The 25,055-nt window shown below is 53.5% G+C and overlaps 1 protein-coding gene across 2 annotated transcripts in view; it reads left to right on the top strand.

Annotated features, from left to right (window-relative positions):
* The window catches only part of ITPK1 (inositol-tetrakisphosphate 1-kinase), a 160,690-nt gene that overhangs the window by 24,376 nt on the left and 111,259 nt on the right, over positions 1-25,055 (top strand). For both annotated transcript variants that reach the window (XM_077908548.1, XM_077908546.1), the window contains exon 2: positions 13,433-13,457. In XM_077908548.1, coding sequence (XP_077764674.1) covers positions 13,433-13,457 — 25 coding nt within the window. The remainder of the gene's footprint in view (positions 1-13,432; positions 13,458-25,055) is intronic.

Genomic DNA, 25,055 nt, shown 5'->3' with positions numbered 1-25,055 from the left:
ATATTTATTTCATTTGTTTGCCTGTTCACCCTCTCTTTTACGCTCTAATTTCCTTGGGGACAGGAATCCTTTCTACTGATTTTACTGCCATATCCCCAGTGGTGAAACTGTCCCAGGCACATAGTAGGTGCTCAGGAAGTATGCACGAGCTAAGTGAATGAATAAAGGAATACTTTGGATAGAAAGGCAGCTTGTGCGAAGCAAGTCATCAGGTGGAATTTAGTTTAAGAAAACTGGCAACGTGGGATCCCTGGGTGGCGCAGCGGTTTGGCGCCTGCCTTTGGCCCAGGGCGCGATCCTGGAGACCCGGGATCGAATCCCACATCGGGCTCCCTGCATGGAGCCCGCTTCTCTCTCTGCCTGTGTCTCTGCCTCTCTCTCTCTCTCTCTGTGACTATCATGAATAAATAAATAAAATCTTTAAAAAAAAAAAAAAAAAAGAAAACTGGCAACGTAAACAAACAAAAAAGCCTCCCCTTTGCCCCTGCTAACTGGGTTCATTCCTCTCTGTCTTGGGTTCTTATCCTGACAGTGGAGATTGCAGGAGTCAAGGAAGTGGCTTGGATGTGTAGGTTCCCCATCCCGCACGTGGACAGGGCTGGGCTATGTCTGGTCCACAGGTGAGGAGCCTGCCTCTGCTTCAGGAGCCTGTTCGGAGGCCCTTGTAGGTTGTGCTCTGACTCTGGGCTCTGCACGGGTCTTCCTGGGCTGCCTCCCAGCTTCCAGTGCTGAGGGTTGCACAGGCAGGTGATGGGACGCGTGAAGACATCAGCCTGCGGGGGAGCATGGAGCGGGTGTGCCCAGGGAAGACCTGATAGGGGTGAGAGTACCAGGACCAGGAGGGGGCACCTGTTACAGAGGCCTCGATGCGAGCATGGGCAGGGGAAGCCACAGAGGATGTGGGGGTGGCAGTGAGGTGATGAGTCACGGCTTTGCTGTACAGGTTGTGGGCTGGGACAGGAGTGTGCAGGGACAGCAGGCTGGTGGCCCTGATGGACTCCTGAACAGGGGCCTGTGTCTGCGGGTGGGGCGGCCACCCTCTGCCTTCTGGAGAATCGAGGCCTCCTCTTTTTGGCATTTGCACTTCTGCCCAGGACCAGGCTTTGGCTTTTAGGCTGCTGCTGCTGTGATGCCTTTTGTGGGAGTTTCTGAGGGATTTTTCTTTTTCCTTAAAGATTTTATCTATTTATTCATGAGAGACACAGAGAGGCAGAGACACAGACAAAGGGAGAAGCAGGCTCCTTGCAGGGAGCCCAATGCGGAACTCAATCCCAGGACCCTGGGATCATGAGTCGAAGGCAGATGCTCAACCCCTGAGCCCCCCAGGGGCCCTCAAGGATTTTTCGAGATGCTTAGGGCTGTTGCCAGGGCTTGGACCTGCAGAACTTGGCAGAGCAGGAGCCCAGGCAAGGAGGAGGTGGGGGCGTGAGCCTGTCGCAGGAAGCGGGCCCTGGGGCCCTGAAGGCCTCGCTGGCCTGTGCTTTCGAAGCACCTTTGAGTTCCATGATTCTGGTGACCTGGCCAACTGCTCTCTCCTGTTGGTGGATTCAGAACCTTCCTGAGACATTACCCTGGCACCTTCCTCACACACCAGTCTTCCCACCTGGTGGCGAACACTTGACCTCTGCAGTCAGGGCCAGTCACCATCTGCCTACCTCAGGGAGCCTGCAACTTGCCCTGCGACTGAGCTGGACTCTGCCTCTGTGGCCCTTCTGCTTGGAAAGTGTGGATTCCAGGCAACATTGTAACCCTGTGAGGAGCTGTCAGCCCTGTGGAGAAGGGAGAAATGGGTGACCCGTGGCATGTACAGTCCTGAGGCATCATAGCCCCTGGAAGTGCCTTGTTGGTGAGGCTCTTCACCTGCAGGCCTCCCCTGGCCTCCCCAGCTTCCGCAGCCTCCTTGGGTAGAGAGTGGAGGAAGGGGTAAGCCCAGGATGGGGGCAGTAGGCTGGGTTGGGGTGGAGGGGTGGCTGTGCCCAGCATGGTTGCTCCTCCAGAAATCCCAGAAGCCTCACTCCCTAGACCTGGCGGGTTCCCCACTCTCCCAGGCCCCAGGATGAGGACAGTCTTCACTGACAGATGCAACTTTCAATCATGTTTCTGCTGTGGCTTACTGGCTTTAAGTTTTGGGGCAAGTTTTCTTTTTTTAAAAAAACACATGTATATTTTTTCCAGTTTTATAGAGGCAAACTGAAGATTTGTTTCTTTTTTAAAGATTTATTTATTTGCGAGAGGGAAAGTGCGAGTGCAGGAGCAGGGGAAGGGGCAGAGGGAGAGGGAGAAGCAGACGCCTCGCTGAGCAGGGAGCCCGATGCAGGACTCGATCCCAGGACCCCGGGATCATGACCTGAACAGAGAGTAGATGCTTCACTGACTGAGCCCCAAGGGCGCTCCTTGGACCAGCTTGTGAATTTCCTCACTGAAGAAATAGGAGCATCGTACCCGCTAGTGCAGCCTCTGAAGGGAACGCCCCTTCTGGCCCCGTCTCCTCCCTGCCCCTTCTCCCTGGCCTGAGTGGGAAGTGAGGGGGCCCAGGAATGACTGGTGTTGCCAGTTGTTTGTCTGGTCGTGCCAGGGCTTTGGAATCTTCCCTGAATGCAAGGGCCCCAGGAACACTAGATGAAGCCACTGCCTGTTTGTAGAGTTGGGTGTGTGCTCAGTGCATCTAGAACAGCAGTGGCCCACAGCTGGGGCTCTGCACCCCCGGACCTGTAAATCAGGGCCCAGCAGTCTCCTGTTGGCTTCGGCGTGCCTCATGCTGGACTCAGGCTCCTAATGCCTCTCTCTGGGGAGTGTCTGTCATGGCTCAGAGTCGCTTGGCAGGGTCTGAGGGACTTGGCCTTCAGTGGAGCCAGGTGGCCTTGGAGTGAACAGTGGGAAGGCCTGGCTGGTCTGGGCATCTGTCATGGGCCTTATGGTGGACCCAGGGGTCAGGGATATTACCCCTCCCCCAGCTTAGAGCCAAGGCTTCCCAGGTTTGGGGCTTCACCGCCCAGGCCCAGGGTGCTTCTCCCCATCAGGGATCCCCTTGAGAATCCTAAGGGCAAGAGGGGGAGAGGAGCCTTCTTGGTGACTGTAGAGGCTGCTAACGAGCCTCTAGATGAATCCTCTCTGCCCCAGCCCGCATGTGGACGCTGCGCAGGAGTGTCTGAGATTCATGGGACGGCAGAGCTATAAGAGCCTGTGTTGGGGTAGACAGAATCATGCCCCCCAAGTGTCCTCAGAACCTGTGAACGTGGTCCCCCACATAACAGAGGGGCTTAAGGTGAAGGGTCTGGAGGTAGGAGGCCATCCTGCCATCCTGCATCACTCCGGTGGCCCAGTGTCACCACGTGGTCCTTCTAAGAGGGAGACAAGAGGGTCAGAAGGACATGTGACAACAAAGCAGCAAAGTGCTGTGGCCACCACAAGCCAAGGGATACGGGCAGCCTTGGCAGCCAGGAGGGCAAAGGCATGCTTCCCCCCCAGAGCCTCCAGAGGGAGAGTGCAGCCCTGCTGACTCATTTTGGGCTCCTGACCTCCAGGGCTGCACGTGAAGAAGTTTGTGTGTGTTCAGCCACCATGTCTCTGCTGATGTGTTACAGCAGCAGCAGGAAATGAATACAGTGTTCCTAAATGTGGCCTTTCTCCTCTCAGGCTGGCCTCTGGGAACGGCTGGGTCAAGGTCAGAGCCGGGCTCCGGCTCCTTCATCACTGACTAGTGGATCAGGCCGTTACTCAACTGACTGCTTGGACTTAGGATGCCACTGCCGTCCTGGGAATAGCTGAGGGTTTGTGGAAATTTTTGAGTAAAGTGCTTCATAGTTTAAGTTTTCTGAGATTTCCTTTGACGTGACCGTAACCCTGCTGCCTGTGGTAGAGGGGCCTGGGGAATCCCAGCGCCCAGAAGCCCTGGCTTTGCCCCCACGTGTCTGGTGCTTGGCAGACCTTCCAATGGAGCAGCGCACCTGACAGCCTCCCTCCTGGTCGCCCCCAGGGCTCAGCTCAGACAGGGATCCTCAGGAACCTTCCCTCTCCCCCTGCCACCCAGAGATGGTTGCTGTATGGGGAGGCGTGGCCACCAGCATCTCTAGGCAGGGCTTGTGGCTTGGGGGCCCCTCTGTTCCCAGGCCAGCCTCAGGCTGCAAATGTTTGAGGACAGTCATCCGCGGAGCTCTGTGCTCCTGTGCTGGGCAGAGACCTTCCCTGCCCCCCCCCCAAACCACCAGGGCTCAAAGAACCCTTCTCATGGCCCTGGAATCCAGCCGTTGGGGGCCAGAAGGGAGCTTTTAATGGCAAGGGAGCATTAGCAGCAGGATCTTGGTGGATGGAGATGTTGAAGCACCGTTGGAACACAGCTTCGAAGAGCATCACCATTCCAAGTGCAGGCCCAGGACACGCATTTGGACAGTTATTTTAAGGGTGTGTGGTCCCTGAAGGGTAGGTGCTAAAAACAGGCAGGCCTCTCCCTCTCTCTCCCCCAGTGGCTCCAAAGGAGGATTGTGTCTGCCCTGGAATTCCCGTCCGTCCTCCTGCTATAGCTGATTATTTTGTCCCTTTAGATAATGTTAAAATGATTTTGCGTTCTTAGGAATGAGAAACTGCTGCAAAGAGGGCAGGTTGAGTCATTATCCCCGAGGCAGACAGGCTGACAGCCATGTGGAAGGTGATAGGGGTGGTTTTGCTGGACCCAGCTCTTCCTGCAGCCTGGGGGGCGGGGGGGTCGTCTAGTAACACCCCCCCCCCCCAATTTAGGGCTCATCTGTAATTAGGAGAAAGAAAAATCATAGCACCTGCAAGGGGGTAGTAAAAAGACTTCTAAAGAATTTTAGGGAATATTTATATCAAAAAATGGAGCCCTGACTGGAAATCACCCCAACTTTTCATCTGGAGACAAAATCTGAAATGGTGATGCTTTGGGTGCAGCAGAACCCTTCCTTGGGTAATCTCCAGCCTGACTATGCCTCAGTTTCCCTACCCTGAAAGTTGCAGGGTGGGTTTTTTTTTTCTTAAGATTTTATTTATTTATGGAGACAGAGAGAGAGAGGCAGAGACACAGGCAGAGGGAGAAGCAGGCATCATACAGAGAGCCTGATGTGGGACTCGATCCAGGGTCTCCAGGATCACGCCCTGGACTGCAGGCAGCGCTAACCTGCTGCGCCACCGGGGCTGCCCAGGGTGGGGGGTTTTAAAGGTGCCCTGGCCCCTGTGTTGCCATGTGCCTGCCAGCCCTGGTCGGTGTCCTTTCCTCCAGGATGTGCTGGGCAGGTATGTCACTAGCCCAGCCTCTCGCCCACCTCCTGGGTTTGTGAGCAAAAGCCACATCCAGGGACCCCATGGGCTCGTTGTAGGACTGAAGGAACACGCTGACTCACACTCCTGCCTCTGCACTGTGAGGATCCTGCGTCCTGCCCCCGCCTCCAGGTGGGGCACCGAGTAGGTCTTCATTTATGAGAGCGGGTGACTGTCCAATCAGGGGAAGGGCTCCCCTCTCCCCCCACAGAAAAGCGATGGCCATATGGCAGCTTCCAGTTTATCTGGTTCTTTCCTGGAGCTGTCTAAACAATTCAAATGTTTGTACTGGCTTTAAAATTCTGTTCGTGTGTTGCCTTTATATTGGGCCATTTCAGTTTCTGGCATTGTTAATAAGAGGGAAATCCAAGCTGTGAAACCATCAGTAGGTGAAACAGATGGGCAAGGATGGCTCAGGGTCTTGGAGCCCTGGCCCTAGGGGCTGGGACATTCATTCAGGAAAAGCCTGCAGAGCACCTGCCAGGTGTGGGGTCTGCAGTGGGCACAGGGTGTTGGAATAACTAACACAGCCCCTGGCTGTGGGGGCTCATGGTCCAAAACCCAGCACAGGGCAGTCATGAGCATCAGATGGCTATACAGCTCCAGAACCATCGCTTCTGCCCTGGGGAAGGGGCAGGGGACCAACTTCAAGTGAGGTGTATGAGCTGGTCTTGATGGTTGAGCAGGAGTTTGCCAGGGGAGGAAGGGCTTGGCAAGCAGAGAGAACAGTTTGTGCAAAGGCACAAAGTTAGGTCAGGTCCAGGTGGTTTTAGAAAATGGGATCCTTCGTGGACGGTGCTCGTGAGAGGAGGGGCTGGTGCTACCCACCCCCCAGCACCTTTATCCGGCACCTACAGGTGCCATGTGCCAAGTGTTGTGCTCAGGTTTTGGGAATGTAGACAGAGGCCACAGGCCCTGTTTCTTCAAGGGGCGTTTATCAGGCAGGATAGGCTACAAAAACAAACAACTCCAAGAGGTTTGCAACAGCAGATTTATTTATAGCTCCTTCATGGTCTGGTGGCTGAGTGCTGGTCTCCACACCCTGGCATTTCTCAGCCTTGGCGCCGTGGACAGTGTAGGCTGGATAGTCCTTTGTTTCAGGGGGCGTGCACTGTAGGGCCTCCACGCTCCAGATGCCAGTAGCACTTCCCTTGTGTAACAATCAAAGATGTCTTCAGGTGTTGCTCACTGTCCCCTGGAAGCCAAAGTGCACCCCCGTTGAGAATGACCACTGGCTGAAGCCCTCTTCACGGTTTCCTTCTGGACCGGCTTTGGGCGGACCCTCTGTCCTCATATTCCCACGATGGCTGGTGTCCTGGAGGACTGGCTGCGGATTTGGGTGCCGGCAGCTGAGAACTTCTCCTTGGAAATGACCTGGGTCACTTCTGTGCACATCTTACTGGTCAAACCAAGTCTACCCTCACCAGGCCAGGCTTAACCTGGCCGGAGGTCGGGGGGGTGGGGAGTACCCAGCAGAACCGCAGGGCTTGGTGGCCGCTGTTCATGTCCACCACGGTGCTCTTACCCTAGTAGGGGTCAGTGACATGGAGCCAGGCAACCTGTCTATCTGTACTCGGTGCTGGGGTTCAGGCTGGGGGGGTGCTTGAGGAGGTTGGGAGCCAAGGAAGGGTCTTGGGAGCTGACCTTGAGTGTGGGTTAGGTGGTGGCATTGGGGTGGCGCTCCAGGCAATGGGACGTGTGTCTGTCTGCGTCCATGGATGAGGGAGGAGGCCCAGCTGCCTATTCAGGGAACCCCAAGTTCCCAGGAGCCCTCCAAGGACCTGCCCTCTGCCGGGTGGTGAGAGACCAGAGGCAGGAGATAAGGACCTTTCCTGCAGGTCTTGTGGGTGCTAAAGGGGCTCCTCAAATCTGGCAGTTAACAAACTGTGCTACAAATGGCTTGGACGAGCACATGTCAGATTTTCCACTCACATAATTACACACTTCCCATCCTTAAGTGGTGTTCAGCTCTGGGTCCAGGTGCCGTGTCTTTCTCCTCCCCTGTTGGTGGGAAGGAGCCTGTGTTTGATTCCTTCTGCTGCGAAATTGCTCCAAGGGGGTCTCCCTCTGCAGCTGGGCTGCCCTGTGGGCCCCTTTCAGTGGCGGCTGGATGTCTGTGGCCAGCCCTCAGCTGTGTCTGGGCTGGAGGCAGGTGACCGTGGCCTTGTAGATGGCAAGAAAGCAGTTCTTGATCAACCCCAGAGCCCCCTTGTTTTTCAGGCTTAATTTGATTGCTGCTTGCTCTCTCAGTGCCTGCAGTTCTCCCAGCGGCCACCGGATTTTTTTCTCTCCCCCTCCGTCACAGGGGACCTGTGTGTCTCAGTGTCATCCTCTCTCCTTGCTGATTCCCCATTTCACCTGCTTTGCTTGTCCTCAGGTCTGACGCCTGCCTCAGCAGGTCCTGTTGGGCCAGAAGGGTCACACACCCATGTAGCAGATGTGGAAGCAGAGACCCCGGCCTGTGCCTGCAGCTGGTTTCCACAGGGCCCTGCTCTGAGGCAGGCCTGCCACTAGTGCGGATGCAGGGGTCGTTGTCCCGTGTGGGCCTTCCTGATGCCCTGTGCAGTGGCCACGCCTCAGGCCTTGAATGGCCTCCTTGTGGCGTGGGCTCGTGGACGCATCTCCCTCTGGGTGCTCTGCCACCCTGGCTTCTGGGACCTTCTGCTTTTGATCCTACTCCTCAGAATCCTTTGTTGTCTGCTGTCCTCCCACACCGGGTCATCTTCAGGAAGTGGCAGCCGCTGTCACTTAGAGCGCCTCTTGTAGTAAGCATGACCGCGGCTTCAGTGAATTTCTGCAGCTGAGAGTCCAGGGAGGATGGGATATAGGCCAGTGCGATCGAGGTCTCGAGCCTCCAGCAGGAGCATTTCTCCTGGCGTGGCTTCCTCCTAAGTCTGGCCACAGAGAGGTCACCGAGTGCTGACCACTCCTGGCCATGCCCTTTGTGCTGTGGGCAGTCCCCTGGGACCTATCCTGGCCCCATGCCCACCCTGCTTCCAGGTGAGGTGCCAGGCACATGCACCCTGGAGAGGATGCAGCCCTCCAGTTGTTTGCTTGCCCATCAGAATCACATGGGATCCAGGAGGCACAGTTCTGGAAGGCGGGGAGACAGTACAAAGCAAAGTGACAGAAGCTCACATTCCCATCCTGCGTGGTGGGTTCTGGGGTCCTTCTCACTTGAGGTGGGGAGACCGAGGGCAGCCCTGGTGGCCCAGTGGTTTAGTGCCGCCTTCAGCCCAGGGTGTGATCCTGGAGACCCGGGATTGAGTCCCACGTCGGGCTCCCTGCATGGAGCCTGTTTCTCCCTCTGTGTCTCTGCCTCTCTCTTTCTCTCTTTCTCATGAATAAATAAATAAAATCTATAAAAAAAGAAAAAGAGAGAGAGAAAGATGGGGAGACCGAGGCACAAGACCAAGGTACAAGGTAGAATGGGGTCTGGTTCCGTGGTCTCGTCTTAGGAACATACCCGCCTTTTCCACTTTCACCTGTTTCCCGATTGCATTTTCCTAGCCCTGAGCTGTCTGCTGGGCCCCGTCCTGGGGTTCTGACCCCCTCCTGGGACAGTCCCAGTCCAGAAGATGGAAGAGTTCACCCTCTTGGTGCAGTGTGCAATCCGTCCCCTGGCGGTGCTGGCTGGGGCCTCGGCCTGCTGCACCCACACTGTGAGCATCGCAGCTGCTCTGGTTCCCCCATGTTTACTCCAGTCCCCAAGACCTGGGAGGGCTGCCCCTGCATGACCCCCTGCAGCCCCCATGTGGTCTTGCTGCTCCTTCTTCCCACCCCTGGCTGCTCCTGAGCAGCAGCTGGGGGCTCGTCAGAGCCTGAATCCCCCAGGCTCTGACCCAGGCCTCCTGAATCAGAGTCTTCAGGACCAGACCTTGAATGGGTATTTTTGGCAAGCTCTGGTGGTGATTCTTAGTCATCCATCCACTGGCCCACAGGGTAAAGGCCAGGCCACGCTGTGACATTCCGGGGCCTCTGGGGCTTCCCTCGTCTTCTCTCCACTTCTCATTACCCTTTCCCACTCCTTTCAGTGCCTTTTGGGAAGGGGCACTCCTCATGTGGTTCCTCTTTCACCTCTCCTCCGGAGAGTATGGAGTTTCCCTTCATGGAAATGGCTGATGCCACCTCCTCCCTGAAGCCTTCTCTGATTGCTCTCCCCCTGCCCTGAAAGGATAGCTTGCCTTGTAAATGAGCATCTTAAATTCCTCAAGGCTGAGCTCTCCTTGGACTTCTGGTGAAGAGGGGTCCTTTTATAAAATAGATCTTCCCTTCACAGCTACCCAGCTTTTGGAAAAACAGGTATATATTTATCAGCCATGGGGGTAGCTCTGTGTCCAGAACTTATTAATCTGGGGATCCCCAGGTGGCTCAGTGGTTTAGCACCTGCCTTCAGCCCAGGGCGTGATCCTGGAGCCTGCTTCTCCCTCTGCCTGTGTCTCTGTCTCTTTCTCTCTGTGTCTCTCATGAATAAATAAATAAAATCTTAAAAAGAACTTATTAATTGATATTTATCGAAAAAGCAACAACTTTAGAGCCTGTGCAAGTTTTCTCCAGGTCCAGGTTTTAAATAAACTTTTTAAATTATTTAACTTTTATTGTTACTTTTTCCTGTCGTTTTGAGACTAATATCTATGCTTATCGTGGAAAACTAGAAAATACCAGGAAACATGAAGGACAGAAGCCACCCCTGTGTTTCCTGCGCAGCCACAGTTGACAGTGGGGTGCATTCCCTCCCGATCTGTTTGCAGATCCTTGGGTATCTAAGTGTGTTTCGAATTGGGACTCGAATGCTCCCTCTCGGGCAGTCCGCTGGCCCCAGGGTGAGCATTGTTTCAGCTCCTCTTTGAGCAGAACTTTCCTGATGAATCCTGAACTCCTCTGTTCATGTTCCTGACTGACTGATTGATTCATGCCATTTTCAGGCATTTACCTTATGCTGAGCACTGGGAATGCTGGCAGCCTCTGTGTTACCTGTTACTTAAAAGATCCTTCAGAAAGCACACTCCTAGTTTGGAGCTCATGTTGGGTGCACAGGGTGCAGCAGTCAGGCATGAGGGTGCACAGCAAGCAAGAAGTCTGCTCACCCCACCCTCCAGCTGCCCTTGCCCTTGACCAGAGGCCACCCGACCACCATTTTCTTTCATTCTTTGTTGCAGCACTTTCCGGTTCGTTCTGTGTGCGTGCAGGCACACGTTCTCGTGCTGGATGTTGTTTTTAACCCAGGCCGGTGCAGGCAGCACACAGCTTTGCACCTTGCGTTTTCACGTAGGGGTTGTCTCGGTGATAAAGCCTTCAGGGCACAGGGAGGGCTTCTTCGGTCTTTTTACTTACGGCCTAGTATTTCTCTGACCATGTGTGGGTTGTTCGTGGGGTATTTGAGACAGTGTGGCAGTTCACAGCCTGAAACACCACACGTGCAAGGACGCCTGGGGGGTGGGATGGTGGCGTGGGGTTTTCAGGAGGAATAGTTAATCACTTGACGGCGAGTCCTCTGGCTTATCCTCTCCTCCCTCCCCTTTGGTGTCACGAGCCAGTTTCTGGACTTTGGGAATTTTAGGAACCTGCTGCTTGGGAAGTGAGAGCTGTTGGTACGTTGGTCCCACAGGAATTTCCGAGGAAGGAGTGATCCCTGGCACTTATGTTCTGCTTTGCTGAGTGGGTGCAGGGGTGTGCGTGGGGTTTCTCCACCATGGGGCATCTGCCTGCCCCTCCCTAACCCCTGGGCATGGGGCAGCCCAGCTGCTGAGCTGAGCCGGCACCCACACTTCCTGAGCTTGCCCAGCCTCTGAGGATGACCCGTTACTGGCCCTTCCTGCTGGGGGCAGAGAGCAACCAGTGCACCTTAGCTGCCTTGGCTGTGGGGGTGCCCGCTGTGTGGCCCAATGCCAGCTGGAAGGGGAGCCCCTGTCCTTTCTGCCAGAGTCGGGATTTATCCCGTTCTCGGAGCTCTGAGCTGCAGAGGAACTGGTCTGGCTTCTGGGAGCTCATTCCCACTTAAGCTTTTCAGCCTGCCTGTTCTCGGGATGATTTTTTTTTTTAATGTTCCGGGTCTCTTGGGTTTTCCCAGTTAGAGTCCTGTTTGTATTTTAAGGCAGGGGGAGGGCAAGCTGACCGGTGGTGTCAGATGCAGGCGGATTGTTGGCAGGCTTCAGGAGGTGAGCGCCACACGCTGGGATGGTCCGGGGGGTGGGGTGGGGGGGGGGTGCTATGAGGATTATCTCAATGGGAAAACCCAGGGCCTGGCCTTGGCCCAGCAGAGGCCCTTTCCGCTTGGTGGGGGTCTCATCCCCAGGCACCCTCTGTCTGCTTGTTGCCACCCATCCTTCCCGTGGTGCGGCCCCAAGTCTCGTCCTCTGGGGCTTCCCGGGGGCGGGGGGGGGGGTGCGGGGGTGGCGCTGCTCCCTGAGCTGTTCAGGATTTCTGTCCCGGAGCAGGGGCCGGGCACAGGGGGGAGTCACTCTGACCCTGACCTGGCTGGTCTCAGTCACGAGTCAAGTGGCCATGGGCCAGTTACTGTCAGCGATGCTCATGTGGAGCAGGGCAGTCTGGGAAGGCCGTGGCTCTGAGGTGTCCCTGCTAGGGGTGCCCAGTCTCTTCCCTCATGAGGTCACAGAAGCAAACGGATATTAGCTGCATTTGTTCTGGAACTGTAGAGAAGCTGAGTGATGGTGGGGATCGCTGTGGTTTTCAGATTGGGTTCCTTGGGGCCCGGGGTTGTGTCAAGGTGTTGGGGGTTGAGTGGCAGGCTGGCTCAGCATACCCCACAGTGCAAATTGGTGGGCCCTCCTTGACCTCTGTCTTCCTGTCTCATCTAGTAGCTTACTTTTGAGGTTCCACTGGGTGCCCGGCTCTTAGAAGGTGTTGGGAAACACCTGAATGGGCTAACCAACCAGTGTATAGTTGGTAGGTGTCACCCCTGCTGTGTCGTGTAAGGGGATGGTGATGGTGCATCTTCATCGCTGCCGAGAGGTTTCCCAGGTGGCTTTGTGCCCATCTCCCCCCCAGACCCTGAGCCCCTCCAGGGCCTGAGCCATGGCTGTTGGGTGTGTTGGGCCAGGCTGAACTCAGTGTTTCTATATTTACATTAAGGGAGTGTCTGTGTGCCAGGCAGGCTCCAGAAGTAGGCACATGGTACACACAGCCGTTCCATCTGCCGTAGTCTCTGCCCTAATTTCCAGCTCCTCCTGGTCACAGTCTCCTCTGAGCATCTGTGGGTGCCCAGCCTTTCTTCCCAGGAAGACACACATGGGCATGGCCATTGGTGTGCCACCTGCACTCCACACACACCCCTGTGCCTTTCCCAGTGTCCTGCTCCAAGACTGTGGAATGAAGGCCTGGGATGGTGGGGGCCCAGGTTCTCGGGAGTGCTCTGGCTCTGGGTAGGTGGGTGGGGCAAGGGCATCCTGGGTCAGGGGGAAGGCTTCTGGGAGAGCTGAGCTGCATCCTAAAGGCTGGGATGGAAAGTGTGGACCAAGGCTTGGAGAAGTGGCACAGCCCCATGTGCACAGATGCTGGGGATAGGGTAGACAAAGGTGGGTGACCCTCAGAGACCCTGACCCTGTCTGTAGTGGGGTGAGGTGAGTCAGGGCATGTGTGTGGGAGAACAGTGGACGTGGTGTTGTGGGTGCGAGATGCAAGGGGCAGGGTCCAGGCTTGCAGGAATATTGGAGAGGCCTGTGATGTTTGAGTTACCGTCAGAGGATGTCCATGATGTGTCCATGGGGGCTAGAGATGGCCAAGATGGGAGAGTGGATGGGCTGAGACAGACCTGGGAGGCTAGGCCAAGGTGTTAGGCCAGATATGGGAGGAAATGGGGAGCCATGGAGGTGGTTGAGTCAAAGAGGGAAGGTCAGGCTTTGGGTGGTAAATATGGTGGAGGGGAGCATGCCAGGGTGATCCAGGCTGGAGCTGCGCCCACGAAGGGCTGGTCCTGTGGTTGGAGAGGGAGACGGCTGGTCTCTCTTAAGAAGGTGGCCTTGAGGACTGGCTAGGAGTTCACACACCTTCCCTTTGCTAACAGGGCTGTTCTGGGGAGCATGCCTGACAGCAGTCGCAGGCTCTCCCCACCTCCTGCCTTCAGGAGGCTGTAGTGAGTGTTCTGTAGCGAGGATGCTTCCTGGCTGCCTGATTAACCTTTATTTTCTTTTTCTCTCCACAGGAAGCGAGGGATAGAAGTGGTGCAGGTGAGTACGAACAACACCCTCACCAGTTTTCAAATGGGTGGGCCTTTTAGGGCTCCCCTTTCCTCTTCTCCCTAGAGTCTGGGCGCTTGAGCACCTTCACCTGCTTCTCATGTTTAACTTCTCCTCGTGTGGAGTCTCCGTGGTTTCTGCTCTGGCAGGACTTGTGGTTGGTGGTCTCTGGGGTTTATGGAGCTAGGGTGGCTTCATCCGTGGAAGGAGTTGGGGGTGGGGGGGGCAGGTACAGGAGCATAGCCATCCAGCCAGGCATCTGTGGTCCGTTGCCTCCATGGTTTATTTGCCCCTACCCTCCGTCTCTGCTGAGGGAGCACAAGCCTTGGCTGCTCCACTCTCTGGGGTTGAGCTCTCTCCTATCAGACCATTCTTGTGAGTGGCATCATCTCTCCTTCCCTTCTCCCCCTCACCCCTAGGTCACATGCATCCTCTCCCTGTTGTCAGTTGACCACACCTGATTTTCCCTATGGGCCCCTGGCTCCTGGAGGGTAGGCTGAGTCAGTGCACATGGGGGCGGGGGGTCCTGACCCCTGTGCTTCCTCACCCTGGGGCAGACTTGGGTCAGGTGCTCATTGGCTGGAGAAGGAAGGATGGATAGAGAGAGAAGCCCTCCTGGGGCCTGGGGTGGGCTCTGTGGCCCTGAAAGAGATGTGCACATCCTGACAGCAGCCCTGGGGGTGGTTGGTGGGGTGGGACTGGGTGTCTGTTTGGAAGCCTTGGTGGAGGGTTGCTGAATTAATGCTTCTTCTGGTCTTTCTCTGGTAGCAGATTGAACTTGTGACCTGGAGGCTGAGGTTTGTTTGAGGGGAGGAGGTAGTTTCTGAAAGCCCCTCCTCGGCTGTGGATTTTTCATCCAGGCTCATTTTGATTCTACAAAGTTGCGTGATCTGCACAGAGTCTTTCTGTGGACCTTAGTTTGTTAGACGTTAAAAGGGAGAAGTCAGAATTCAGGAATGGCTAAGAAGTGTGCTATCGGGGCCATTTTGGTTGATTGGTAGTGACTGCCTGGAGGATTCTGAATCTGTGGGTAGCTGAGGGCAGGAGTTGAGTCATGGTGCGTCTCAGGTCCAGCAGTGGGCAGGTGAGTGGCAGTTGTACCCTTGTCATGCTGGGGCTTAGTGTCTCGGATCAATCCTGTTCCACGATGCTTTGGCTTATTTTGGTCTCTTAGTCCTTACCTGTGGTTACCTTGGAAGTACCCGGATCCTTTGTGGTTGCTGCTGTACAACCCGCCCTCCCACCCCAGACCTGGCCTCACAGTTGGAGCATGAGTTGGAGGTTACTGTAAGAGTGGCCAAGTGCTTTAAGCTACAGCGCTTGTCAGGGCTTACGAAGAAATTTCTGTGGGGAACACAGTTTGTAGAGGAAGTGAATTCGTGTGCTCACCAACAAACATGTTAACTTAAAAAGGGAAGACATGTGCCCTTCCCCCGGTACCTGATTCCCGTCCTGGAAGACCCCAGACTAACACAGTATGATGCCCCTACCCCTGCCCCAGGAGGGAGGGGCAGGGCAAGGAGAGGGCCACGGACCTTCAGGATGTACAGCCAGCCTGGGGTGTAGGCTAGCCTGGGGGAGGCAGTGTGTTTGCTTTACGTGGCTTCCTGGGAAGATTAGACTTAAACCTTTGATCCCCTTAGTCTGAGGTGGAATGGGAGACTTGGAGCCATTGTTCTAGAATGTGAGGGGCAGAGGAAGAGTTGCAGAAATTTCCTTAATGTGTCTGCTGTTCACTTTGGTGATGACTTTGGGGAGGAAGTGGTGGTTGGAGACCAGAGAAAAACCAAACTGAATGCTTTCCACACCAGTATCTAAAAATAAAACTCACCGTGACGCCTCTCTGTGCACCTCCTCCTGGCACCCTGGAGTGTTTGGAGAACTTGAAATATCAAGATGCAGAGAGAGTCTTTGCAAAAATTGGAAGCCAAGACACTTGGCTGTTTTTTCAGAATCAGCCAGGCTTTTGTGGGCCAGATCTCTGGGCGGGGGGGCCGCTGGATGCAGGGGTGGCTGCTTGCCAGACACGAGGTGCAGTGACTGGAGGGAGGAGAGTAAGCATGCTGGCGGCCCACACCCGGCATTTCTTGTGTCCACGGCCCCAGTGGCATTGTCCCTCTTTGTGCAGCCACCCCAGTGATGGGAGTAGTGTTTTCATGCCTATTTTAGAGATGAGGAATGGAGGTTTAGGATGTTCCTTGGGGAACTCGGCTGGTAAGTGGTAGACTCGGGGTTTGATGGTGGGTTGGTTAGTCTCAAGAGTCCATGGTTTTTCTGCTAACTGGGGCTCCTCTGCATGTTAGTGGACTGCTCCATTTACTAAATGTTTCCAGGGCTGTGATCACCTGGGCTTCAGCTACATTTTTTTTTTAATTTATGTATTTATCTTAGAGAGAGAGAGAGCGAGTGCGCGCGCTCATACTCATGAGAGTGAGTGAGAGGAGGGGTCTTCAAGCAGAGTCCATGGTGGGGCTCAATCTCGGACCGGGAGATCCTGACCTGAATTGAAACCAGGAGTGGGACATTCAGCCAACCCAGTAAGCCACCCAGGTGACCCTGGTTCTGGCTATGATTTAAAACAAAAGAAACCAGGGCCCAGGGTCAGGAACCAAGACTGTGAAGTGCTGGTGAGATCCTGCAATGTCCTCCATCAGGGGGGTTATTTTTCTTCCTGCTATTTAATGGCAGTAGTGACAACATGAGTGTTAACATTTATTAGGGACTGTGGTGTACTGGGCACTGATGCCGTTTACCTGAAAGAAAGCATCTGTGGGTAACCTCTCCAAGGTAGGGTGGGAACACATTTAAGAAAGCAAATCTTACAGGTCCTCGGCTCCTTCATGTGCTCATTGCCACAGCACATCTGCTTGGGAGGGAGCTTATAAACCCTCCTTCCTGGCATCCTTTTCATGTTCGTCCCCATCCCATCTCTACGGAGTCAGTGCATATAGCAGTGAGGGTCAGGATCACCTGAGCTCACCTTTCTGGCTGCGTGACCTTGGGGCCAGTTCCTAACCACCCAGAGCCTCAGTCTCCCCATCTGTAAAATGTGGATAATAGTCATCCCTGTTCCTAGGGATCACATGAGACCTAATTGAGTTAATTGGGTAAAGCAGTTGGCACCATGCCTAGTACATGGGAAACTCATTATTTACATTGTCCAAGACAAATGTGACCCTGGGGCATAAAACCTGCCTAGGCCTTGCCGCTGGTCATCGTGATCCTGCGGCAGGTAAGGTTTCTCCAGTTCTTCTCTTGCTACAAAATTGCAAGAAGATCTGATTGGGTTTTCAGCTGATAGGACACTAAAAATGACTGTTTTTGTAAAAGAGTTACAACTGCTATAATTTTTGGCCTATTTTAAAGGAATTCAGAGAATTTGCTATGTAAATCCCTTTCCATCTTTTTGTTTGAAGAAATGGTTTCAGCACTTGCATCTATAAAAATTGAAAAATACAATTGACAATAAGCTCTGCCTTCATCTGTTGGATATATGAAATGCTTTTGAAAAATTCCCATTTGTCTCTTCTGAGATGTATTTCTAATAAGGTTTAATGTCTTATGTTTATTCCTTGTACAATTTGTAATGGTTCTGTCACAGGGATCAGTTATGTACTAACAGTAATTGTAATAATAATTCAGTCCAGAAGAAAATTTCTGACAGAGCTTGACGGTCACATGAAATAAAAATAATTAAAACATTTATATATTTACTTATTTATAGCATCATAGAGTGATCAGTAAAAGGCCTTTCAACATGAAATACACTGAGGGATGTGGGTTGGAAACTGGAGTTTGAGGAGGCAAAAGGAACTTTTCTAAATTCCCAGGTGTTTAGGAAGAACCGGATTCTGTAACTTTTGGATGGATGTTGGTGGATCTCAAATTGAGATGGTATTTAGATTCCATTGGGTCCATTTAAAAGTGGAACAGTAACAGTTTTATTTTGAAATGTTAATATTTACAATATGTTGGAAATTACATCCTCTACAAGTATTTAAATTAAGATGAGAAATTTTAGATGTTAACTTGCAAATGTACAAATAGATACACAGTTTTAAACATTTATTCTGGGGGCTTTCGTTTGAAGGCCACTGTTTTAGAACATTACCCCATTGACTTCTCAGAACTGGGCTCTGAGGCAGGTACGGTCTCAGAGGGGGCAGTGGCCTGGCTCCCAGGCCATCCAGAGCATCCCACCCCAGGGCTGGGCCACTCAGACCCTGGGGCCTGTGTCTCTACAGAGAACCAGAAAGGTCGTGGCAGTAGGCCTGTCCATAGGCTGACTAGCCTTCCCTAACCTGGGTCTGTTGGGCCTGGTGATGCTCTAATGGAAAACCTGCTGTTCTCTCTCTGCTCATGTCGTGTGAGGAGATGAGGCCCCTTGTGGCCAGCAGATGTAGGTTGGGAAGACTGGGCTGTCCCCGCAGCAGCACTCAGCAGATCTTTCCTAGGGGCCTGCTGTGACCAGGCCACAGGTGTGGGGGGCTCACATGGGCTACGGCCGGGTGCCTTCCACTGTCTGAAGGCTGCAGCCAGAGGCCAAAGTTGGCTGGGATCACTGACCCAGGCATGGAAGAGATGATTATGTCAGGAAGGCTTCCCAGAGGAGGGAGGGGTAAGCCTGGCTTGTGGCTACAAGCCTTGTCCATCTGACAGAGCCTAGCCAAAGGCAGGTTCAAGCTCACAGTCCCAACCAGGGCTTCACCTGCTCCCCAGGTCATTGTGCTCCTGCTCCTGCAACACAAATGTGCTAGAAATGACCAAGTGCCAACCACAGCATAGCCATCTCTGTCCCTCCACCCAGTGAGTCTTTATTGGGAGAAAACATTTTTTGGCCACTTGAGTCCTCTGTGGCCTAGGCGGTGTGGGGTGTGGGGCTGGAGCTGGGGTTCTGCTGAGGGCCGAGCAGGAAGCTCGCATCAGCCCTGCAGGATGGTGTCACCTGGGGAGCATTTTCCCCTGTGACCTGATCTGTGAGGAGGGCTTGGAAGAGAAGCCTGGGAGGTTCTCCATCCCTGGACCCCACCACCGCTTTCTAGGGCAGCCCTGAATACGATGGGAGAAGACCAGGAAAGAACAACACATCTGTTTGCCTGTCCCCTCCGTCCAGCCCCAGCATCCTGCCCCTGCCTCACTCATTCTGGGGCTTTCACCAGGTGTTTGCAGAGCGCAGAGGGAGAAAAAGAGGTCCAGTTGTAGTCGAGGGGGCTGGAGTTGTATTTTAAAATGCAGAGGACCAAGCCAGAAGTATTGGAAATACAGCCACCCAGCAGAGATCCACTGTCTTGCTTCCAAGTTTCTTGAGAATTCAGACATGACAGAAGCCTGTCTCTGGAGCAGCCACCGTTTCTTCCAGGCAAGCCGTTTGGGCAAGGAGGTCGCATGGCTGACCACCAAGCAGAAGGTGAAACCCTGAGATACATATGGATAGAGCCAGAGGATGCGTGCTGGGCTTCTGGGGAGGAGCTGCAGTGGGGACTGTCCTCAAGCTCGTGGGGAAGCCCTGAGGTGCCTGGGGGCCTACGAGGACACAGGAGGGGACATTTGTGTGTGGGGTGGGGTAGGTAGAGGGTGAGGAAGGCCTTGTAGGGAAGCTGATGCTCCTTGATACAGGACATACTAGGCCCAGGTTTGGATGGGGCGTGAGGGATTTGAATGTCATTGTAGACAGGCAGCATGTGTGAGCAAGGACTGAGAAGCTGGGCAAGGTGGTCTGTTGACTGTGTGGTTAGGAAGCACTGGGGCCTTGGCTCTGATGGAGTTGGCAAGTGGCCAGGCCAGAGAGGGCAGCAGCCTGTGAGCTGTTGATGGGGCATTGGTTTGGTGGCCATCAAAAGCTTCTCTGTGGAAGAGGCGTGGGCCCCACTGAGAGGCCAGCAGAAGATCCCACTGGAGGGCACATGGGGAACAGATACATAAGGCTAGACCAGAGGGTAGAGAGCTGGGTCTTCTGGAAGGAGCCTGGGGCCGTGGCCTGGGGTGGTGATTGGCAGGGGTGGTGGTGCGGATGGGGTCTGGCTGGAATGAATGCCGTAGTGGAAGGCAGGGTGAGACACATGGTAGGGCGCAGGTGGATGTGGCAGGTGAGGGAGTGGGAGGGATCACTTCCCACACTTCTCACTTATTTTGGCCATGCAGCAGGGTCCAGGGGTGCAGGAAGAGGAGCAGGGGGGAGGAAGAGCTGGCTGCTTCACGCAGGTGCGTTGAATCCAAGCAACATGAGTTCAGTAGTGGGCTTCCTCACCAAAAGCCAGAGAGCCTGGTGGCTGAGTCGTGTGCTGCTTTCCAAGGCTTACGTGTGATGAATCCTAGGTTGGGTTTTAAAACAATGTATTTGTTATTTGAACCACTAAAGTATTAGTGGTTCAAAATTGTTTTAAAAGGTACATGGTTAAATCTTTCCAATGACAAATCCCCAGCTGGGTTCCCTCTGCCATCAAGCCTGTCTCAGTGCCCTCCCTAGATTTTATTTCCGGGTGATTGGGGCCCAGGAGGGTGGACTCCCGTGAACCTTGTGCCTTTCATCTGCTTCCTCTGCTGGTGCTTCAGAGCCCAGTGTAAGGGGCTGCAGGAATGTAGGTTGCCTGACACCCCTGCAGCTGGAAGAGCCCATGGCAATTTGCCAGCCGCCTCCTCATGGGCAATGGCTTCTGAAGGCTACTAGGGTGTGGTCTGACCCTGACCTTTGCCAGCAGATCCTGGCACCTCCAGGGAGGGTGGCCGTGGGACTGGGAAATTGTGTGGAACATTTCCCCGGTCATTTGGGTCCATTATACAGATTGTTCCTGACTCTGCCTGACCTTCCCGTGGAGCCCAGAGACCTAGGTTTGCGTTCCCATTAGTCTGTTTTCTGATGATGTGATGCCACTTTCACCATCTTTAAAATGAAAGGATGTTTACCATATGGGACTTAAGACACCTGATACGAGCTTAAGGAATACGGGTTTATTGTTGCTCATCCTTTGTTATGAACAGCATGGTTTATGGCAGAAGGTGGGTGGGGTTCAGCTATGAGTGGCATAGTGCTGCTTTGAAAAATTTGTCTGGTGTAAAGAATGTGGTCTGGGGACGCCTGGGGGACTCAGTTAAGCTTCTGACTCTTGGTTTCAGCTCACGTCGTGATCTCAGGGTCTAAGATCGAGCCCCACGTCGGGCTCCACACTCAGCATGGAGAATGCTTGAGATTCTCCCTCTCCCTTTGTCCCTGCCCACTCACTCACGCTCACTCTCTCTCTCAAATAAATAAATATTAAAAAAAAATGTAATGTTTGCCACACTCCACCCAAGTTACACTTTCTGGTTTCTTTTTTTTTTTTTTTTAATTTTAATTTATTTATTTATGATAGTCACAGAGAGAGAGAGGCAGAGACACAGGCAGAGGGAGAAGCAGGCTCCATGCACTGGGAGCCCGATGTGGGATTCGATCCTGGGTCTCCAGGATCGCGCCCTGGGCCAAAGGCAGGCGCTAAACTGCTGCGCCACCCAGGGATCCCTCACTTTCTGGGTTCTAACTGTTGTGGATTTTAGCTGAATTCCTTTTTTATTTATTAATTTTTTTAAAAAGTAGGCTCTAGCCGGGTGTGGAGCCTAATGCGGGGCTGGAACTGCCGACCCCAAGACCCAAGACCTGAGCTGAGTTCAAGAGTTGGACACTCAACCGACTGAGCCACCTGGGCACCCCCTTATTCCTTTTTTAAAGATAGATTTTGTTTTTTACCATTCGAAATGCAGGTGTTTGCATTTCTTTTTTTCAAGACCTTGAAGATTATTTTCATTCTGAGTTGTTTACTTAGGGTATACACCAAACTGAGTCAGACGTATTTATGTGAAAGCGTCATCAGGGTATTTTTTCCGATCATGTCACCATGGGGCGGAGGGCGTCCTATAGCTCAGGGTTTGCCCCCATCACGTTGTTAGTAGCCATTCAGAAGAGCCGGCCTCTGGGAGGACAACGTGGGAAATGCTCAGGAGGTGCTGAGTGCTACCGTGTATGTGCTGAGTGGTTTCCGTCCTGTCAGGATTATTTTTATTCTCGAGCTCCTTAGGCTCACTGTTGCAAACAGAGACTGCCTCTGGCGTCGGGGCAGTCCTGTGTGGCCTCAGAGGCCCGCAAGTCTCCGTTTTGGGGTGTTCTTTCTCCAGCCTTTGACTAAGTAAGCTTGAGCTTGTCCTAGAAGCAGGAAGCAGCCCTGCCAGGGAGCCGGGTGCCCGTGCATCCTGCTGGGACCATGTGTCCTGGTGGTTCAGGCCTGCCCGCACCCCTGCCCGCCGAGGCGGGCCCTGGTGCCCTGTTTCTCTCCTTGTGCTTCGTGGAAGAGCAAGGAGATGCAAGGTGGGGGATGGGAAGGGGCAGGCAGGGCACCTGGAAGAGCCAAAAGCTGAGTCTGCCCCAAGAGCCACCGCCTGTCTTGAGGTGCCCCTGGGCTCTGCTACTCAGCGTGCGGCCCAGAGCCCCCACTGCTGAGTGATCGAGTTGAGGACCGGGCTGTCCACATGGGACGGGGCGGGCCCGGAGGGTCTGTGTTTGTTAACAAGACCTACCAGAAATAAAATTCTTGGTTATTCATTCCTCATTAAGTAATATGTGCTCAGTTTTGAAGTCTTGGGAGAGAAAGACAGGCTTAAAAATGAAAGCCCAAGGGCACCTGGTGGCTCAGTCAGTTAAACGTCTGACTCTTGGTTTCAGCTCATGTGGTCTCAGGGTAGTGAGATCGAGTCCCGTATCAGGCTGTGTGCAGAGCACAGAGTCTGTTTGAGACTCTCTCCCTCTGCCCCTCCCCCTGCTCCTGCTCGCCCTCATGCTCTCTCCCTCTCTCTCTCTCTCTCAAATCTTTTCTAAAAATATGAAAGCCTGGAGATAATCGTTGAAAGTTATTTTTATTCTTCTTCATACCTTTTCCTAAAATATGCTATTTGTTACCTTTCATGTGAATCCAGATTGGGCTTCTCTGCGTCTGTAGGTTCTGTGACCTGTGTTTGGGGGGTAGACAAGCATGTGCCGGTGCTGCTTCATCACCTCGGAACTGACCATTCTGGGGGTGGTGTTAGTTTTCCACTGTCAGGCCGCCCCCAGCATCTGTAACCGTTTCTCCATCCCAGAGCCTTGGGTTCTTGTGGTTTCTGGTTTGCTGCTCTGAACATGCTGCCATGGGTGTCTCTTTGCATCCCAGGTTCTGTCTTGGGGTCACCTTCTAGAAGGGACATTACCAAATCTAAGGCATTAAGATCTTATGGTGTCTGGAGCCCTGTGGCTTGTAGACCGTGTGTGGCTCTGTGCTGCTCCCCACAGTGAGGACCCGGTGGTGGTTTACTGCAGCATCCCCTTGCCTAGCCCTGTGCTGGGGTGGGGGGTGGAGGGCCCAGGGAGGGACGAGCAGCCTTGTCACACTGCTCGAGGTTACAAGGACCACGCCCTGCACTGTACTGGCCTCTGGCCTCTGGGAGGTGAGGGAGGACGGTGCTGGGACAGGTTCTGGAGGCCCCTGGGCCTGGGGTGAGGGGGCAGCCATTAGAAACCCAGGTTGTGGTTGGATTTGATTGGGTCCCGAGTGACTGTTCCTGGTGGGCACCTCCTGAAGAGGGGTCGCTATAATGGGGTGGGGCTACTGATCAGAGCAGATGTGAGCACAGGCTTGCTGTAGTTTGGGGTCTTTTGTAAGCACTTTCCTGTGTTAACTCACTGAAATCCCACAACAATGAGGGACTGTCGGTACTATTATCAATGCTATTGGATGGATAAACGTGTTATCCCCACTGTACAGATGAGGAAACTGAGTCAAGGAGAGCTCGCCCCAGCCTGTTAGCTAGTATGAGGCAGACAAAACCCAGCCTGCTGGTGCCCACAGCCCATGTCTGACCTCCCATGCCCCCTGCTCCTGGTTTTGCATCATTCTGAAAGCAGCACTGCCTTACAGCTCCTTTGCCTGTGGTGTTTTGAGTGCTCTCCTGAGCTGGGCTGTCTGTCTGCTGTCCAGCTGACAGAGTGCTCTTTCTCAGGCCCCATCTGTCCCAGCTTGGCTGCAGCAGTGGAGGGACAGGGTGAAGACTCGTTCCTTGGAGGGGTCCATGTAGCCCTTGACAGTTGGCTCCTACCCCAGGGAACCTAGCTCGAGCTGCTTCCTCATGTACATCCCAGAGCACCCCCTGCAGAGTCCCAGTGTCCACCCAGCGAGGCCTGGTCCTCCACACACCCTCTCCTGGCAGCCCCTCCTCCTGGTCCATCTGGCTGATGCTCACTGACCTGTCTGAGCAAGCTCACGGCCATGAGCTCCTCAAAGCCTCCTTGGATGCCTCAGGCCCAGAGAGTTCCTCCCTCGCGTGGGTTTCCCCCACCTGTGAGCCCTCCTTCTGGCACAGAAGCTCCCATATCATGGTGTCATCACGGACTGGGGGGGCTCTACCCCTTCTCTGGAAGCTCCTTACGGCTGTGACCACACCTTGTTCTCCTGGAGGCTGTGCCAGCGTAGCATTCTGGCTTATAGATGCACCTCCCAAGAGCTCCTCAGAAAAATCAGTGGAAAATAATTGACTGTTACGGCAGTATATGAATTGGCAGAGTTTCCCAACATCTTACTCTCTAGAAGTAATCACTGTGAACTTCTCCATTGGTTTTCTATGCCTGTACTAACATACACCTCTTTCTCTTTTGGTTCTCTGGTGCCTACTTAGAGCCCTTTTAATGAATGTTTAATGTGATGGTTCTGACTGATGGTGCCTTTGAAGTAAGGAAATACAGTAAGAACATACTTGTATATTGTGGAAGTTTCTGATTCAGTGCTTGATGATGCATAAAGGCAGAGGCTGGCTGAGAGATCTTGGCCTTCATTTTCAGCAGCAGGGAGATATGTCATGTAGTACCATTTCGTTTCTTTCTTTCTTTATTTATTTAAGTAATCTCTACCCCCAACATGGGGCTCGAATTCATGACCCCAAGACCAAGAATTGCATGCTCTTCCAACTGTGCCAGCCAGGTGCCCCTCAGGTAGCACCATTTTGAAAAGTCAGAATGTATACAGGAGCTGGAGTATTTTCTTTGTTCTTACGAAGTCCTAACTTAGGAGATAATTTGCCATTTTAACTACTCTCTGAGAAGAAGGAGTTGCTTTTGTTAATTTTATAGTCTAGGAGGTTCTTCCCTCTTTTTTTTTTTAAATAAATTTTTATTTATTTATGATAGTCTCACAGAGAGAGAGAGAGAGAGAGAGAGAGAGAGAGAGAGGCAGAGACACAGGCAGAGGGAGAAGCAGGCTCCATGCACCGGGAGCCTGACGTGGGATTCGATCCCGGGTCTCCAGGATCGCGCCCTGGGCCAAAGGCAGGCGCCAAACCGCTGCGCCACCCAGGGATCCCAGGTTCTTCCCTCTTATGTATGCTTTATATTCTCTCTCTTTCCCCAAAGGAAAAGTTAGTACCATAGAAGAAGTAAAATCAAGATGAGGAGCAGAAGGGAATATAATACAGTTGGGCCTGGGCTATGAGGCCAGGGTAGTTCTGAGCTTCCTAGTGGCTAGTGCATGCAGGAAAATGGGGTTTCCTGCTACAGAGGAGAGCATCTCTGAAGTAAGTCCTCAGGAGGGGGCGGGGGGG

This window comes from Canis aureus, chromosome 9, assembly GCF_053574225.1.
Source record: "Canis aureus isolate CA01 chromosome 9, VMU_Caureus_v.1.0, whole genome shotgun sequence".
In the NCBI taxonomy this organism is placed as follows: domain Eukaryota; kingdom Metazoa; phylum Chordata; class Mammalia; order Carnivora; family Canidae; genus Canis; species Canis aureus.
This window is presented reverse-complemented; position numbering and strand designations above follow the sequence as displayed.